The following is a 17,037-nucleotide window of genomic DNA, read 5'->3' as shown; positions in this document are numbered from 1 at the left end:
CATGCCTGAAATTTCTTCCTAATTCATACTAATATTGGTAAATTTATGTTTGGACTTAGACACATCATGCTGTGAGTGGACTGATATGATGACTGAACACTTTTTGGTATGTTCTCCATCCCCAGTTCTAAAACCAGCATGTTGGAAAGAAGAGGTTTAGGCTAGAATTTCTCTCCCTGCTGTGTTTTTTTTTTGGGTGTGTGTTTTTAAAAGTTATTTGCAGCATAATGGGGTGCATCTCACACCTGCGTTAACTACCTGATGCAAAATAGGTCTGTGTTATTTTGTGTGACATGTAGAGATCAGCTTGAGTTATTGGATAAGAGGAACAATACTTACGCTTTTAATATCGCTCCTCTTTCTCTCTTGCTATGCATCAAAACTCAGTCTGTGCCTTAATCACGGAGTTGGTTGCTAGACTCTAGAGCCTTCTGCTCCCATGTTCTTTCTTCCTACTTTGGTCTCCTTGCATCTGTCTAAGAAACACTGATGCAAATTGCTGACCGATCTCCTTTCTTCTATTTTTGTCCCGATAAAAAAAGAATACATGGTGAAAAAAACCTTGTAGAATTCAATAGCTAAGCATGGCAGTATGTCTTTGTTTTTCCTAAACCATGGCTGCTACCACACTGCAGAAATGAAGCAGTTTGACACCACTTTAACTGCCATGACTCAATGCTATGTAATTCTGGGGTTTGTAGTTTTGTGAAATATTTAGCCTTCCCTGACAGAGATCTTTGGTGCCCCACCAGACTACAAATCCTTAATTCAAATTCTATAGCATTGCATCATGGCATAAATTGCATAAATTTACAGCGCTTTATAAATAAAGGTTAATAATAATAATAATAATAATAATAATAATAATAATAATAATAATAATGGCAGTTAAACTGGTATCAAACTGCTTCATTTCTGCAGTGTGGCAGCAGCCCATGTGATGCTTTACTAGATATTCTAAAGATTTGGTAATGTGTTGTGTTTTAGGCCTAGTTTTCATAAGAATAAAAGGAGTTGATGTTGTAGAACTTAGGAAGTCTAAGAACTTTAAGATGGCAATAATGCTTATACTGGTATCTGTAGCTGGCTTGCCAAAAAACAAGTACAATTTTGCTAATGATTTTGGTGCAATATTGCACCCCTTTTGTGCCTCTTTTGGAATATAGTAACCACTTCACCCTAAATGAAAGAGTTTATTTTTGTCATTTGCTTGTCCTCGTTGTAGGTTGTTGCTTCTGCTCTAATTAACAAAATATGTATAGCCTTTGTTAATTTGGAAAAAAACCAACACAAGTTTGGGTGCCAAGTTCCGATGCAATACTTGCTTATATTGTTGTGTACAGTTTTCTAGTAACCTTGTGAGAAAAAGAAAATGTACTGCACAGATGTATCACTTGAGATCCATTCTATGTACCAAAACTTTTCTGAAGGTTTAGAAGAACAGGTACACTCTATTCAGGATTCCTTGCTCCAAGTAAGTACAGACACGTTATTTTATTTTAGCTTCTGGAAAGTAACTTGCACAAAGTGAGTGGATGAAATGAAAAGCATTTGGGTGGTTAGGTGATCTGGGAGTGATACTATATATATATGTATGTATATGTATATATATTTATATTGCCACTGGCAAATACAAAGCAAAACATAAAATCTTTGTCCTGAAGAAACATAGATGATATATCCACACTGTTTTCTGTAGCTAAAAATGTAATGGTCTAAAAGAAATGCTGCACGCTAACTGTTCAGTGTTAGCTGAAAAACTGAGTGTCATGTTACTGACATCTGCTCCAATTTTAAAGGATTATTATAGGATTTATATCTCATCCCAAGTTACTGCAATCTCTGTTGCATGCCAGGATAACATCATGATCAGTGGTAGAATTCAAAGATATAGCTGTGTTAGTCTGTAAAATCAGTTAGCGCTGTTAGTCTGAAAGGTGCTACAAGATCTCTACATCAAGATCAGTGTTTACAGCATTTCCCTATTGGTATGCAGCCCTGGTTAATATTTGGATGGGAGACTGCCGACCAATACTAGGTGATGTAGGCTATATTTCAGAGGTAGGGACTGTCAAAACCACCTCTGAGTATTCCTTGCCTAAGAAAATCCTATGAAATTTGTGGGGTTGCAATAAGTCAGTAGGCGACTTGAATGCACCTAGACATATGCATGCAGGTTAAACAGTACTGCACTAATAGAAGCCTTTCCTCTGGGTCTTTTGGACTCCTGTCTTCTGGGAGTTGAGAAGAGTTACAGGTATGTTTGTGTAAGATCGAATGTAGTAGTTGTTTTTGTAACCTTCTGTTCTTGAAGAAGGGCCAGGTGGAAGTAGGGGCAGGTGAAATACTGAGAGGAAATTTTGTGTGAGTAAGATTTGGGTTTGTCTGTTACTCCTGATGTTCTTCAAATGTAAACTAGAGACCATTATTTTAAGGGCAACTTTAAGTCTCATGATCAGTTCTACATATGAATTTCATGCTGGTCAAGCTGATTAGTTTTCATCTTGCCAGCTATGCCTCAGTAGTAGCAATAAAAACTTGTCTCTCATGTGTGCGCTAGTTATGTGTTATACCAACTCCCATAAATGTATATGTTGCTACACTGGCTGCCTGTCTGTCCGCCTGTGTTGCCTGCAGGAAGAAATACTGTTTTTGCAGAAATGTTAATAAGATAGCAGGGAAAAACAGCACCTGCACTATTATGACAGCTATATTGTGGTGCTATCGATTCTTCAAAAATCTTGTGTGATTTGTCCACACATAACTGAAATTCTGTTTTTAAAAAACTATTCTGGTACATATAGAAGTCTAAATACTGTCTTAATAGTATTTCATATTCATGTAGTTGTTATGTCCTATTTCAGTTGCAACAGCTGTTGACAGATCTTCCCCATGATATGCTAGAAGATAGTGGAGATCACCTCTCTGATTATAGTGCCCCTGAGGACCATGAACGGTAAGAACCTTCATTTTCTTTATTCTTTGGAAAGTACTGCAGCTCTAAAACTACACACAAAGTAACTACGTTCAATGTCAACTTCCTAAGAAAGAAGCCTATCTTATTTAGCTAACTCCATATATGTCACAATCATGCTATAAATATTAACATGATTTCTAAACATTCTTTTATATTCTCTGTAGAGTAAATGAACATTGGGACCAAAATGCCAACCAATGGGATGATCATCCAGTTGCAACAAATACACAAAGTGTAAGAATCAAATGTCTGTTTAATTTTTGAAAATCTTTTTTTTTTGTTTTGTTATAAATTTGCAAGATAGATACAAGTAGTTCATATTGGCCTATCTTGGAAAATCTTGACTAATTCATATTTAGCAAAATCCAATGCATTCTGTTAAAAAACATAGAGATATGTCAGAGAAACATTAGGTCTTTGCTTCAAATTGCTGCATTTCTCTGTTTGCTAAGGAAGAAGGAACATCTCTCTCATTGCCTGTTTCTGTTGTTCATATATTTTAATTGGTCACACAGCAATTAAATACAGCACACCTTTATTCAGCACTACAGTTGCATACTAGAGACTTCATTATTAGAACTAAACAACAAGAATTAACATTGTCTAATTAAACTACACATGCATTCAATTTCACGGCAGACTCAATTCTTATTCATTAAAATTAATAAACACATTTTCTCCTCTCATTCCAATACCACCCCTTCTTTGTTCTTTGTCTGATGTTTCTTACGGGAACAACCTTGAACAGGCTTGACTTGTGCTTTCCTTTCCTCGAGATTTATCTCACCTCCTATGGCTAAAATCATCATGTTTCTGCAATAACTGTTTTACTGCTACATAACCCATCACTTAACCTTCCCAGTGTTTTATGGCACAACAGTTGTATGTGCAACTCTTGACATTCAATTATTTCCTCTACCCTTAAACATTGCAACCAAAAGCAGTAATATAAACTTGTGATATAATAACATGACTTGACTATACCTTATGCAACAGATACTCAACAAAGGGAGAGTATCACTCTCCCATATTAACCAGAGGCAGGCTTCTTAAAAGACTTTGCATGAAACTTTGTCACCAGTTCGGAGGCTTATACATTATGGCTATGCACCCATTTACTTTGAGAAAACGGGAAATGCTTCCATTCAATGAAATACTGAAATTTCCTTTTTGTATTTTAGAGCCCAGGTTTTTTTTTTTTCCACTTCAAAATGTTATTTACCACAGGAATGGGGTGAGTTTTGGCTTGCTGTTTGAGTAAGCTGGAATGAAAAATGAGATGTAAATATTTATATGTTTTGGGCAGTTCTAATTCTGTCATTACATCATAGAATTATACAGTTGGAAGAGATCATCTAGTCCAAGAACCATCTAGTCCAATCCTCTGCCATGCAGGAATAAAGAATCAAAGCACTTCTGACAGATGGTCATCCAGCCTCTGTTTAAAAAACTCTATACAAGGAGACTCCACTACACTCCGAGGGAGTGTGTTATACTGTTGAACGGCTCTTACTTTCAGAAAATTCTTCCTGATGTTGAGCTGGAATCTCTTTTCCTGTAGTTTGAACCCATTGCTCCGGGTCCTATTCTCTGCAGCAGCAGAAAACAAGCATGCTCCAGCCTCAATATAACACCCCTTCAAATATTTATCATATAACCACTTAACTTTCTCTTCTCCAGGCTAAACATACCCAACTCCCTATGTCTATCCTCATAGGGCATGGTTTCCAGACCCTTCACCATTTTGGTAGATGATAGATGAAGGAATTCTGTGGATGTATCTAGCATATCTTGATTTCGCTAAGGCCTTCAACCAGTTCCCCCATGATATTCCTGTACACAAGCTAGTAAAATGTGGGCTAGACAATGCACCTGTTAGGTGGAATTGCAACTTGTTGACTGGCTGAACCCAAAGGGTGCTCACAATGGCTCCTCTTCATCATAGATAGAAGTGATTAGTGGTTCTGCCCTAGGTCCAGAGCTATTCAACATCTTTATCAATGACTTTGGGTGATAAAATGGAGGACATGTTTATGAAATTTGCAGATGGCACCAAATTATTGCTTGCTAATGTCCCAGAATACAGGATCAGAATTCAAAATGATCTTAACAGATTAGAGATTTGGGCCAAAACTAACAAAATAAATTCCAACAGAGAGAAATACAAGGTACTACACTTAGGCAGGAATTTTTTTTGAAAGGAACAGATATAACATTGGTGACACAGGGTTTGACAACAGTACATGTGAAAGGGATATGTGACTCTTAGTAGACCACAAGCTAAACATGAGTCAACAATATGATGCCGCAGCTTTAAAAGCCATTATGATCATAGTCTGCATCAACATCCAACTTTTTAAATGGCTAACATCCCCATTTTTCTTCAGCAACAACTCTATTGCCCCCACAACTATTTATGATGCTAGGTCTACTGTTTGTGTAGCAGCCAGCTGGCCAGTGTTTTCTACCTCAGTCATGCCCAGCTTACCTCCATGTGCAAATGTAGGAGCAGCAGCAGCCACTGCACTCAGGGGGGCAGGTACCACTCTGTTCTGCATTAGACAGACCTTATCTTCAATACTGTACCCAATTCTGGTCATCACAATTCAAGAGGGATATTGACAAGCTGGAGCATGTCCAGAGGAGGGTGACCAAAATGGTGAAATGTCTAGAAGCCATGCCCTATAAGGAGCAGCTTAGGGGACTGGGTATGTTTAACTTGGAGAAGAGAAGGGTAAGCGGTGATATTATAGCCATGTTTTAATATTTGAAATGATATCCTATGAGAATAAAGTAAGCTTGTTTTCTGCAGCTCCAGCAACTAAATGAAAAAAATAATCCACCTACAGATTAGGAAGAACCTCTTGAAGTAAGAGCAATTCAACAGTGGAACTTTCTGTCTCTGAGTGTAGTGAAGTCTCTTTCTTTGGAGGTTTTTAAACAGAGGTTGAATGGACCTCTGTCTGAAGTGCTTTGATTACGCATTACTGCATGGTAGGAGTTGGACTGGATGACCTTTGTGATTTCTCCCAGTTCTGTGATTCTATGAAAAACTTGCCTAAATAAAAAGAATTTTGCTTCCTGGAAAAGAGAGAGCAGAGAGTAGGTTAACTCATACTCCCATGGGGGAGAGTAACACACTATGGCAGTGGCCACCAAGGAATGTGCTTCTAATTGTAGTGAGACTTAAAGAGACCCTTCTTTCACAGATCCTGAAATATGGGCAAGCTCATATGGAGAGGTTTGGTCTTTCCATTAGTTTCAGATCCTTTATCAATTGTAATGTCATTCAGACTGGGCCTTCGGTGACACACACATTATTACCTGACTTTCATACTTTGCAGGATTACGAACAGGGTCCAAATGTATATGGTGACAACTTTCTGTATGATCAAGGAAATATCCAAGGTGAAATACATGCCAGAGACTGGTCTGACCATCGCAATAAAAATGAAGATAAAAACATGTATGAGATTTCTGGCAGAATCAGTGAAGATGGGTCTGATGATGTGTATCTCAGAGAAGATGGGTATAAAGCTTCTAGCCATTACCAACAAACCAATGCATATCATTTTCCAGAAAACGTAAGACTGTATACAAATGGTCAACAACAAGAATTCAGTAACCAGCACAGCAAAATTGCAAACTTGGTTGATGCTAAGAAGGAACACTTGAAGGTTTGTGGATTAGTTTGTTATCTCTTGTCCCGCTACTATTCCTTGCCCTATGTTGTAATAACTGGTATTCTAAGCAGAGTATAAAGTGGAATTGCATCCTCAAGATTTGATATTTATAACTTTTGAATAAGAATTCAGCCCATTTGGGGAAGGGGTACGTCTGAACGAGTCCTAAAATGCTATATGTTGGGTCTAAGGCCTGATTGTTTAGAAAGATGAAATGTCTAGAAATTATTTTCAAGTTAAGTGTTTCCAGATTAAATCTCTGATGTGCTCCTTGTACTGCGTTTTGAGTATTTGAATACTGACATTGCAGTTCAAATTACACGTGTGTTAAACTAGATTGGAAGCATGAATGTGCTTATATGTATTCACAGTTTCCTTTAAAGCAGGGATGGGAAGTGTGGCTTTTCAGGTGTTGTTGGACTGCGAGGTCCATCATCCCTCACCTTTGGCTATTCTTCTTAGGATTGCTGGGTGTTATTCTCCCACAAGTGAACACATGCGCCCCATTTGTATTTTGAAACAGTACTACTCAAAGTGTAGGGCCCATATATCCTAAATGCTCCAGAGCCTTTCTGATCTTGGAAGCTAAACAGGGTCAGCCCTGATCAGTACTTGGATGGAAGGCTGGCAACCAATAACTGGAACTGTTGGCTATATTTCAGATTAAGGAACTGGGAAAACCACCCCTGAATATATCTTACCTAAGAAAACCCTATGAAATTCATGGGATCACCATAAGTTGGCAGGCAACTTGAAGGCATTCTCTCTCTCTCTCAATCTCTCTCTCAAAGTGGTGCTTCCTGGACTGGTGCTAGTCCCAGAACCATTGGCTGCTGTTCCCAGGAGATTTTACAGAAAAGAAAGAAACAATTGTAGCCAATGATCACAAAACGCTACTGGTCCATGGCATATTGGAGAAAAAAATCACCAACCCCCTGCATTAGATAGCTTGAGAAACCTTGCTTTAAAGTACACATAGGTGTAAAGGGGAAAGGTTCGGGGATCTGCTCAGTTGTATTAAAGAGAAGTGTGACTAGGATTTGTTCCTCTTATACAGAATCATAAAATCATAGGAAAGGGTCACAACGGCCATCTCGTCTAATCCCCTTCCTTTCAGGAATACAGTGGTGCCCCGGGATACGAAATGATCGCGTTACGAAATTTCCGGGATACGAAAAAGTTAGATTGGAAAAAACTGTTCCGGGTTACGATATTTTTTTCGGGTTACGAAATTTATTTCGGCGCGAAATTCAAACGCAAAGCGCGGCTAGCGGCTTTCCAGCGCTAACGGAAAGCCTTTTCGGGTTGCGAAATTATCGGGTTACGAACGGAACGGCGGAACGAATTAATTTCGTAACCCGAGGTAGCACTGTACACAGTTAAAGCATTCCTAAAAGTTATCCATCCAACCTCTGTGATTACACATTTTTTTTTTAATTTGGGCACTGAATGCCTTTAAACAATATAAGAATTGTTTCATTCTAGTGTTTATTCAGTCTTATACATTTATGTTACAATTGCAGTTTGGCACTTCAGAAGGAACTACCAAGCAACCTATGGAGCCTTACAAAGTAATATATAAGCCATATGAGAATAACATTCAGCAGCCAGGTTCTGTTTCTCCAGATGCACCAAGAAGAAACGAAGTGTTTGAAGAAATGCAGCAAGAATTTCTGGGTACTGGTGAGAGTAAGTGTCCAACCTTGATTTTGAGAACAAATTTGATGCTTTTTAATTGACTCAAAAAACCTGACTTGACTTATTCACAGGTCAGTACTGACTTTAATGCTTATCAAAAAAGGAACTACAGTATACCCTTCTCTGAATAGAGTGGCAAAAGGTGAGAGCTTAGCCTGTCCTGGCAGCACCTAAAAGAAGCACTGACCCCTCTCTACTCTCTCTGCCATGACACCACTTCTGACCTTTTTAAAACCCTTGGTGGGAAAATGGCAGTGGTGGCAGCTCTTTGGTGGTTCCCCTCAAAGAAGCACCAACAGGAATTGGGCTTTGAAAGATTTGAATAAGACACTTGTGTATGTTTGTCAGCTTTTTCAGGTTAAAATAAAAATAAAATTAGACAAAGTAAATCACATTAGCGTTGAAGACTAATCACTGCTAACATGGGGGGGAAGCAGATGGGACAATTGCCACGGGACTGCCATGAAACTAGATGCCACATTCCCGAGGGTGTCTGCTACCATGGTCTTGGACAGTCCATGAAAAGGAGAAGTAAGAAACCACTCCTTTTGCGTCTATAATTCCTTCCTCAACTATCCAGTCTTTAGGGTGAGCGAAAATAGTTATGCCTGCTGGAATTTTGTGACTTCTTTATCATTATTTTCCTTTCCTTTGTTCTTTACTCCCTTTGTTTCATTCCCCCAGGTTTTACCCTTGACTTATCCATGGGTCATATCAAAATCTATAATTTTGTTCCCAAAACCTGCCTTTCACTGACATGAGGTCAATTTATAATCGAGTATATACAATATCTCTGTCCACCAGTAATAATATTTGGGCAACGCCAAGTTCTGTCGCAGTATGGGTAAAAATTACCCAGCTATAGCCAAAACAATGTACATTGCAGAGTATAAAAACAAAACCCCCCAGTTATTAACATTAGCAGAGCACTGGCCACTTTTCACACTTAAAAAGAAAACAATCATACAGTTGATTCATCCAAAGTTCCTAGAGGCTTTTGTATTCAGTTATAATAAATATGCATTATAATACAGCATCCACCCATGCACACACACACAGCTCTCTGACTTATAATCAACTTCAAAGTCTGTTTCATAGCTCCAAACTTAATCCACACACAGAGCAATCAAACACACTGCTGCTTCAACCCATACTGTACACCGCTATGATCATCGCAGAATAGCGGTCTATAAATAAAATGTATTATTATTATTATTATTATTACTCTCAACCAGCTGAACAAGTTGTCAACTCTCAATTGTCTCCTGTCAATCAGAATATTTTTCTGTTGTTTAAAGAAATATTACACCTACAACCTCTTACCTGCCAATCAAGTGGTAAGTAGAATTTGGTATGGGGAGCAACCAGTTCTGTAGCTTACCCAGAGTTCTGCATCACGATTAAGCAAAGGGTTCTAGGGCAGGGACCTCAATGTATTAACCCACGAAGATTAAAAAAAATCATTTATTTGAAGCCTCATGTCCAGACTGTAGTAATTGATATTTAAATAGATATGACAGTGTTGTTTTCACTTAATTGTTTGAACTGTTATAGTGAGATAGTTGAAGTGCTAAGCAGTAGAATTACAGTATTGTTGTCACAGGTGTTTTTGAGTATTGAGTAGGAGGAGCTATGGAAAATGGTATAGGGAACCCTTCGCCCTTCAGATGTTCGGGACTGTGCTTCTCCATAATTCATTGCCATTTCATCCAAAACTAGGGAAGGTCTACAAGTTTCCTACTTCCTTTTCTGTTTAACAAACGAAAACACAAAATGCAAGATATAGCTGACAGGATTTATAGTAAAGTTCATTAATTCTGCTGAGATATATTTATTTCCTTCAAGAATGCTATTTTGTGGCTTGATTTATGTAAGTTGAGAATACCATGCACATTCTAATTCTGACATTTGAAACTATCTGTATTGACAGATTCTTCTGAAAACATGCAGATTCTACAACTTCAGATTATTAATAAAGCAAAAGAACGAAAACTGGAGGAACTTAACAAACAGCTGGAAGATAGAGCACAGCAGATTAGATATCTGTCTCATCAGCTTGCTATTGTGAAAGGTAAATGCCTATCTTGGAGGTAAGGTTTGCAGAGGGTGAGTTGCATCCATATGGAGGCTCATTGGAAGTAAAAGATGAAAATGGAGAAGATGTGAGTTTTTTTTTCTTGTTCTGAGGTAGGATGGGAGTATCAATACTTCAGTTAACTGGAGCAAAGTATGGGATGCTTGTAGTAATTGAAAAGCCACATATCTGTCTCCCACTCACCGCCCAGTTCTAGACAGTTTGTAACCCTCTTTATAGCTGCCAGAAATCTAGTTAATATGTAATTCAAATACTAGGGTAGCCAAAGAATCTGGATTATCTGGTAATATCCATGCCCAGTGCTTCCTTGGGCATTGTTCCATAGAGTGTACACATATATCTATTGTGAGTTGCTTTCTTGGCTCAAAAGGTGACATTGATTTGGCATGTGTGTATATATAAATGTTAATTGAACAATATTGGCTATTTTCTGTCTGGTAGCCATGATATTAATATCCATGGTCTATCATCTCTCTTAGATGATAGAAGACTGAGAAGTTAACGTTAAACAAAATCATGGAACTTTGCTAATAAAACAAATAGAAGTGAGCCAATAGTAATCAAACAAATGTTGGTGTTTTAATACTTTCTTGGTCAAAGATATTTTGTACTTTTTGAAAAAAATGATGTATTGCAGGGGTATAAATATGTCTTTATTTTGTACAGATGAAAAGGATGGCATGTGTCTTAGTCTTCAGGAAAGTCAAAAAAACTTTCAGAATGGCAAGGAAATAGAAATTCAGCTTGAAGGCCAAATAAAAGCACTCAAAACCCAAATTCAAACACTAACTGCCAACGAGGAGCAGGTAGATTAACAAATTTACTTCTCTTCATTTTTAAAAAAATTCTATCAATGTTCACATCATAACATGTTTGCAACTGCTTGTGAAGGAACACTTAGGTTGAAGTGTGAGTTGAAACATACTTGTACTTGACATGAACACAACATATGATTTAGGTAAAAGCCCAGAGGTGTCAGGCTGTGGATAATAGGGCTCTGTTTCCCCACTCTGCCCATTCCCACCCAAGCATATACACATACATACATTCCCATCTCCTCTACCCATCAAAGGGATAAGGTAATAAGCCTGCTCAGGATACAAAAGAAGTCATCACACTATCTGTTTGCTATTGCAGCAATGCGGTGGGACACTGCTTTTCTAGAATTCTTCAGTTCTCCCCCCAACCCCATCCCATTTCCCAGCTATGATAAGTCCATAGTGCTGCTGGGATCTAACTGTAGATAATGAGAAGAAGAAGCAATGTAACAGTGCTTCGGTTTTCTTTCCTTCCTTCCCTGGTTTTCAGCCATTTTGAAGTGCTTGTGAGATATTTGTGATAATAGCTTGAAGTGGCTGAGATTGGTACATGGCAGGCTGACATTTTTACTGGTTACTTGTACTCTTCAAACACATTACTCCAGGTCTTGAGCATGATAGGGAACATCACACAGATCAGTTCTATTGCACTTAAACGAAAGCATGCTGAGGAGATGGAAGTGGAGCTGCCTTTTTAAAATTTAGTCATGCAGGTCACTTTATTTTTGATGCATAAAGAAAGTGCAAGGATACCATAGGATAGATGCTATTGGCATGCATATGTTCTTGGGCTGCCACTCTCATCAGCCCTTGCCAGGATAGCCAATTGTGGGGATTGCTGGAAGTTGCAATCCAGAAGCATCTGGAGGGCAAGAGTTGTCAACCCCTTCACTTTTCCCCTGTTGGCACATGTGGGGTAGTTCCTGTTCAGCAGCATTTTCTCCCAGGGCATTTGTAATGCTTTCTAACTAAATAATATGGCTTCTTACTGAATACATCTTTGTACTAGCACTGGCCATAGACTGATGTCATGAATAGCCAGAGATCATCACAACTATAATAAAGACTTGATTGATAAAGATTGGTTGATTGTTGTACTAGTACATCAGCTTGAATTCTACTGGATGTTTAGAATGGGTTTCTTTGTGGAATTTTATCTTGGTTTACATTGATGATGGCTTGTGTCAAAGGCAGTCACAGAATCATTTTGATATGGTATGAACTAATGCATGTGGTGTTTTTGGTAGCTGATCAAAAAAGCCAAAATAGCAGAAGTTGCTATGGAAAGCATGCAGCAGCAGCTCTTGGAACTTCGGCGGTCTGATGCTCTTCAGCGTGCAAGAGAGCAGCACGAGGCCATTGTTGCAGCACTCAAACAGAAATATGAAGAACAAGTCATGTCTCTGCAGCAGAAACTTGATGCTAGCCATGTAGCACTGCAGGAGCAGGTCAGACTCTGTTGTTTGTAGAAGCAAATATATCAAAAAGAGTAGTTGTGAATGTTGGCTTGGAAGTTAGTTCCATTGTGACCAATGACATTTATACCTAGATAGTGTTGTATAGGAATTTGGGGGACTGTAGGTGTGGATCAGATGCGACATATTTACAGATCTTGGTATTGTAAGGTCTTAGTTAGTTGCACATGTGCAGATAATGTCAATTTATAGATATAGAAGTGGTTTCCTTGCAATACTGAATAATCCACAACTTGAAATGAGCCAGGTGACAATATAGAACTAATACATGGTTTAGCATTCTTTCATTTGCATGAGAAACATACAACTAGATTTTTATTTAAGTTCATAGAACTATTTTCTGAGTTTTCAAGTAATGTAAAATAATAAAGATAAATTTTTGCTACTGAAGACTTCCTTTATTGAACCCTACCAAATTTAGTATTAACTTGCTTAGAGAGGTCTCAACCTTAATTTTATAAATTAGGAGTGGAATCTAGTGATAAATCGCTAGGTGATTTGTAGTAGATTGGCAAGGATCCCCTTTCTTCCTTTTATCTAAATAGTACTGCTGAAGTGAAGAAAGCTTGGGACATTTAGGTGTGGATCTTTGTGTAGAATGACTGTGACCTTCATTCGCTTTTGGTACTCAAGTACAAATTCCTGGGCTCAGAATTTTTAATTGTAATTGTAGGCCTTCTGCCTAAGGTTTCCACTAGTAAAAACATTCAGTAAATACCAGAAGTGATAATACTGGACCATGTTTTATTGAACAAAATTAAAGTGAGCCATGCAGTTGTTTCCTTGTAATAATCTCTCTTTCCTTTGAATTACAATCAAATGATGGTTAGGAGGGAGCTCTTAAATCATGGTTTTCTGCTTTGGATGTCATGAAGAACTGTGGTTTAAGCAAGTCAGGATAGTCTTGTCAAACAGAAATGCAGAAGGGAGGGTGAGCAAACCACAGATGCATGGCTTGCTCCTGAGCCAATTAACCATACCCTATTGGATTGTGAAATGTGGACATCTGAATTGAATCAAAATGTCATTTTGTATATTTATATTTTAAAAAATCAAAATGTTACAGAAGGAGAAAAAAAAGAAGTATGTTTTTCTTGTAATCTTTAACTTTATTGGGATGGCCATGCATGCTACATGCCAGATAACACAGTATATTTTATCAGACAGAACTTTGCTGCCATCTAAAGGAACACGTGAAACAACTTGAAAGAACTCTTGAAGAAAGCAAATTAGAAAAAAATGAAATGATTAGCCGGCTCTCAAGAAGCCTAGAAGAAAGTCAAAATCAGTGTGCAAATCTCCTACAGACAGGTATGTCCTTTTGACCTTATTTTTGTCAGTAAATCCTAAAATGAGAAACTCCAGAAATTTAGATAAGCATTTGCGTGAAGTCTTGCAGTGGTGTTCAAATGGTCATGATGGAGGTGCAGTTATCTGGCAAGTGGGTCAATTGCTTTGAGTACCAGATACTTTATACAAAAGGATTTACATCAGATTGTTTCTTAGATTGGCAGAAGAAGCAGTTGGACCAGAAATCTGGTATACCTAAGTGAAAAGTGGCTTCTTGTGAGGATGGAAAGTTGTAAGAGAGGAAAACTTTATAAATTAAGTTTGTATAATAAAAGTAAATAAGTGTGACAGGCAATGCATAAGTGACATTCACCCTGCCAAATCTAGACTGAAAAATATTCCTGCTGGCTAAAGAAATCTTGTGAAATGCTTCTGCAAGAGTCATTAAATTTGCAACTGTACACACAAAGACATTTTGTTCCTTTAAAAAGGTTCTTTTTTTAAAACTTCAGTCTATTACCATGTTGGCCTTGTTCCTCTTGTTGTCTGGCATGGTTTCACAGTTTCCGTTAGCTTAAAGGAAAGCAAATATTAGACACATTATAGTTACTCATCATTATTTTCATTTTAAAGAGAAGGAAAAACCCTAAAATAAATCTACATCAGTCTGAAGTGCTGGAAAAGTTGCTCTTTTAAATGGTGAGCTTGAATATCTTCCATTAAAATTTAGCCACATTGTCAATACTTTCTTCTAGGTAACTAACATTTTAGTACATTTTTAAAGGACAATTGGAAATGCTACCTCAGTAAAAAGAAGGAAGTAGGAGGGGGGAAAAAAGGAAATGCAGTGGCACCTTTAAGCTTTGGTTTTTTAAGCACAAGTTTTTGTTGATAGAAACCTACTTATTTGGATGCGCAGAGCCAGTGTAGCACTGTAGTTTGAGTGTTGTACTACAACTCTGGAGACCAGGATTTGATTTATGCTAAGCCATGAAACCTGCTGTATGATCTTAGGCAAGTCAGACTCTCTCAGCCTCAGGGGAAAGCAATGGCAAACCTCATTTGAACAAATCAAATCAAGCAAAACAAATTGTCAAGAAAACTCATTATAGGGTTACCATAAGTTTGAAATGACTTGAAAGCACACAACAACAACAACAACCTGCTGGGTTTATAGCTACACAAACTCATGCTAAAATAATAATAAAAAAAGTCTTAAAGGTGCCACCACATTTATTTATTTTCTCCCCTTCTGCTTTATTTTGCAAGAGACAAACATGGCTCCTTCTTTTCAGACTGCCTTACTAAAGGTCACTTGGGTTTTTTCTCTTTTAACAATTTTTATGTGATTTTTAAAAAGTAATTTCAGTTATTTCTCTCCAGGCTGGGTAAAGGAAACAAATGAGTTACGTATGCAGCTTCAACAAGCTCAGTCTGCCCACTTAATAAGTACTGAAATGAACAAGGCTCTGCAGGTTTGTTTATTTTCCTCTTGAAATATTGTAAAAGGTTTGCTTGGACTAGTACAAAAGTGATAGAAGAATTTCCAAAAGAAAAGTGCCTCCAGTAAAGAATGTTGTTTTTATATGCCGTCCAAATTGTTTCCAACTTATGTTGTCCCTATTATGGCATTTTCTTGGCATGATTTGTTCAGAGGAGGATTGCCTTTGCCACCTTTTCAGGCTGAGAAAGTGTGACATGCCCAAGATCACCCAGTTGGCTTCTGTGGCTGAGTGGAAATTTGTAGTTGTAGTCCGACTTTCAAACCACTACAGCAGGCTGGTAAAGAATATGACTCTGAATTTATAGGATGCATATTCCACTTTTCTACATGTGTGCCATCAAGTCCCCTGTCAGTTTAAGGCAATCTCATGAATTTTTATTAGGCAAGGAATACTCGGAGGTGGTTTGCCTATTCCTTCCTCTGAAATATCATCTACATCATCTGGAATTTGGTGGTGGTCTCCCATCAAAGTACTAACTGGGGCTGATCCTGCTTAGTTTGCGAGATCACCCTTTAGACTGTTTATCCCCACCCCTTATCTTTTTAAAAAGAGAAACAGTGTTTTTACTTACAAAGGCTGTCCAGCAAGTTCATTGTGGAAGTGGAATGTGAGGCCACTTTAAAATGTCATTTAAATTTATGTAACAGGGAAAATGGTGCAATTCACCTTGACAGCCACTAGCTCTCTATGTAGTTCTGGGAGCTTGGCTAGTAGGCAAGACCAACAGTGGTGTCTTGCATATGGGGGTGGTGAAAGAGGCAGCATAAGGGGAGCTTGGGTCTGTTGAGTTAAACTTCCCCAGCCCCAGATAATGTTTTCGGAGAGTTTGTTTGGTCACGGTTGCTGGTCTGTTGGGATAAGTGTCAGAATTAGTTCAACTCTACCCCCAGACTCAGTAAATCAGGCTTCTGTGGATGATCAGCAAGCTTTTAATTCCTGAAGTTACAGAGATGCAGCTAGTCTGGCGTCCTGGACAGAACTGAAACCTAAGTACACATACATCGAACATTAGTCTATCATTAGCTCCACCTTACAAAATTGGTAGACTCAATCATTTCACGATTCTAAAAATAGTTGGTCTTCTTTAGTTGTTTTTAGTTCTTTCCCAGGCCAGCACTGCCTAGTTGTTCTAACTGTCGCAGCAGTTGATAACAGAGTCCTGAACAAGCCGAAAAGGAAAAACACCCCTATGCATTTCTTTACCAAGAATTCAGCAAAGCCCAATTACAGTATTCAACTCCCCTCTTTAAAACTGCCTATGTAGTCTATGTAGTTAATATATTTAAAATGTATAAAATCACACATTTATTAGCTCTGTAACCATTAATCCAACTAACAACAAATCTGCATCCCTCCCAATATAACACAAACCAGTTTTCACACACAGTATCAGCTAGTAGGAACAATGTATCATATTATGAATAGTTGGCGGGGTACATACCTCCGCTTTGCGGTGCTCTGCCGCCGCCGCCAGTAGGTCCGCGGGGGAGTCGGAG

General features: G+C 38.2%; 1 protein-coding gene across 3 annotated transcripts in view; it reads left to right on the top strand.

Moving 5' to 3' along the window:
* Nucleotides 1-17,037, top strand: part of CEP152 (centrosomal protein 152) — a 50,539-nt gene that overhangs the window by 6,713 nt on the left and 26,789 nt on the right. For 2 of the 3 annotated variants that reach the window (XM_042477156.1, XM_042477155.1), the window contains exons 3-11: nucleotides 2,865-2,956; nucleotides 3,142-3,211; nucleotides 6,322-6,654; nucleotides 8,184-8,349; nucleotides 10,289-10,429; nucleotides 11,120-11,259; nucleotides 12,519-12,719; nucleotides 13,910-14,057; nucleotides 15,420-15,511. In XM_042477156.1, coding sequence (XP_042333090.1) covers nucleotides 2,865-2,956; nucleotides 3,142-3,211; nucleotides 6,322-6,654; nucleotides 8,184-8,349; nucleotides 10,289-10,429; nucleotides 11,120-11,259; nucleotides 12,519-12,719; nucleotides 13,910-14,057; nucleotides 15,420-15,511 — 1,383 coding nt within the window. Of the gene's footprint in view, nucleotides 1-2,864; nucleotides 2,957-3,141; nucleotides 3,225-6,321; nucleotides 6,655-8,183; nucleotides 8,350-10,288; nucleotides 10,430-11,119; nucleotides 11,260-12,518; nucleotides 12,720-13,909; nucleotides 14,058-15,419; nucleotides 15,512-17,037 lie in introns of those variants that run through there. The other variant, XM_042477157.1, reaches the window with a different exon arrangement.

The sequence above is a fragment of the Sceloporus undulatus genome, chromosome 6 (genome assembly GCF_019175285.1).
Source record: "Sceloporus undulatus isolate JIND9_A2432 ecotype Alabama chromosome 6, SceUnd_v1.1, whole genome shotgun sequence".
Lineage (NCBI taxonomy): Eukaryota > Metazoa > Chordata > Lepidosauria > Squamata > Phrynosomatidae > Sceloporus > Sceloporus undulatus.
Note: the sequence above shows the minus strand (reverse complement) of the source record. Positions and strands in the feature narration are given on the sequence as shown.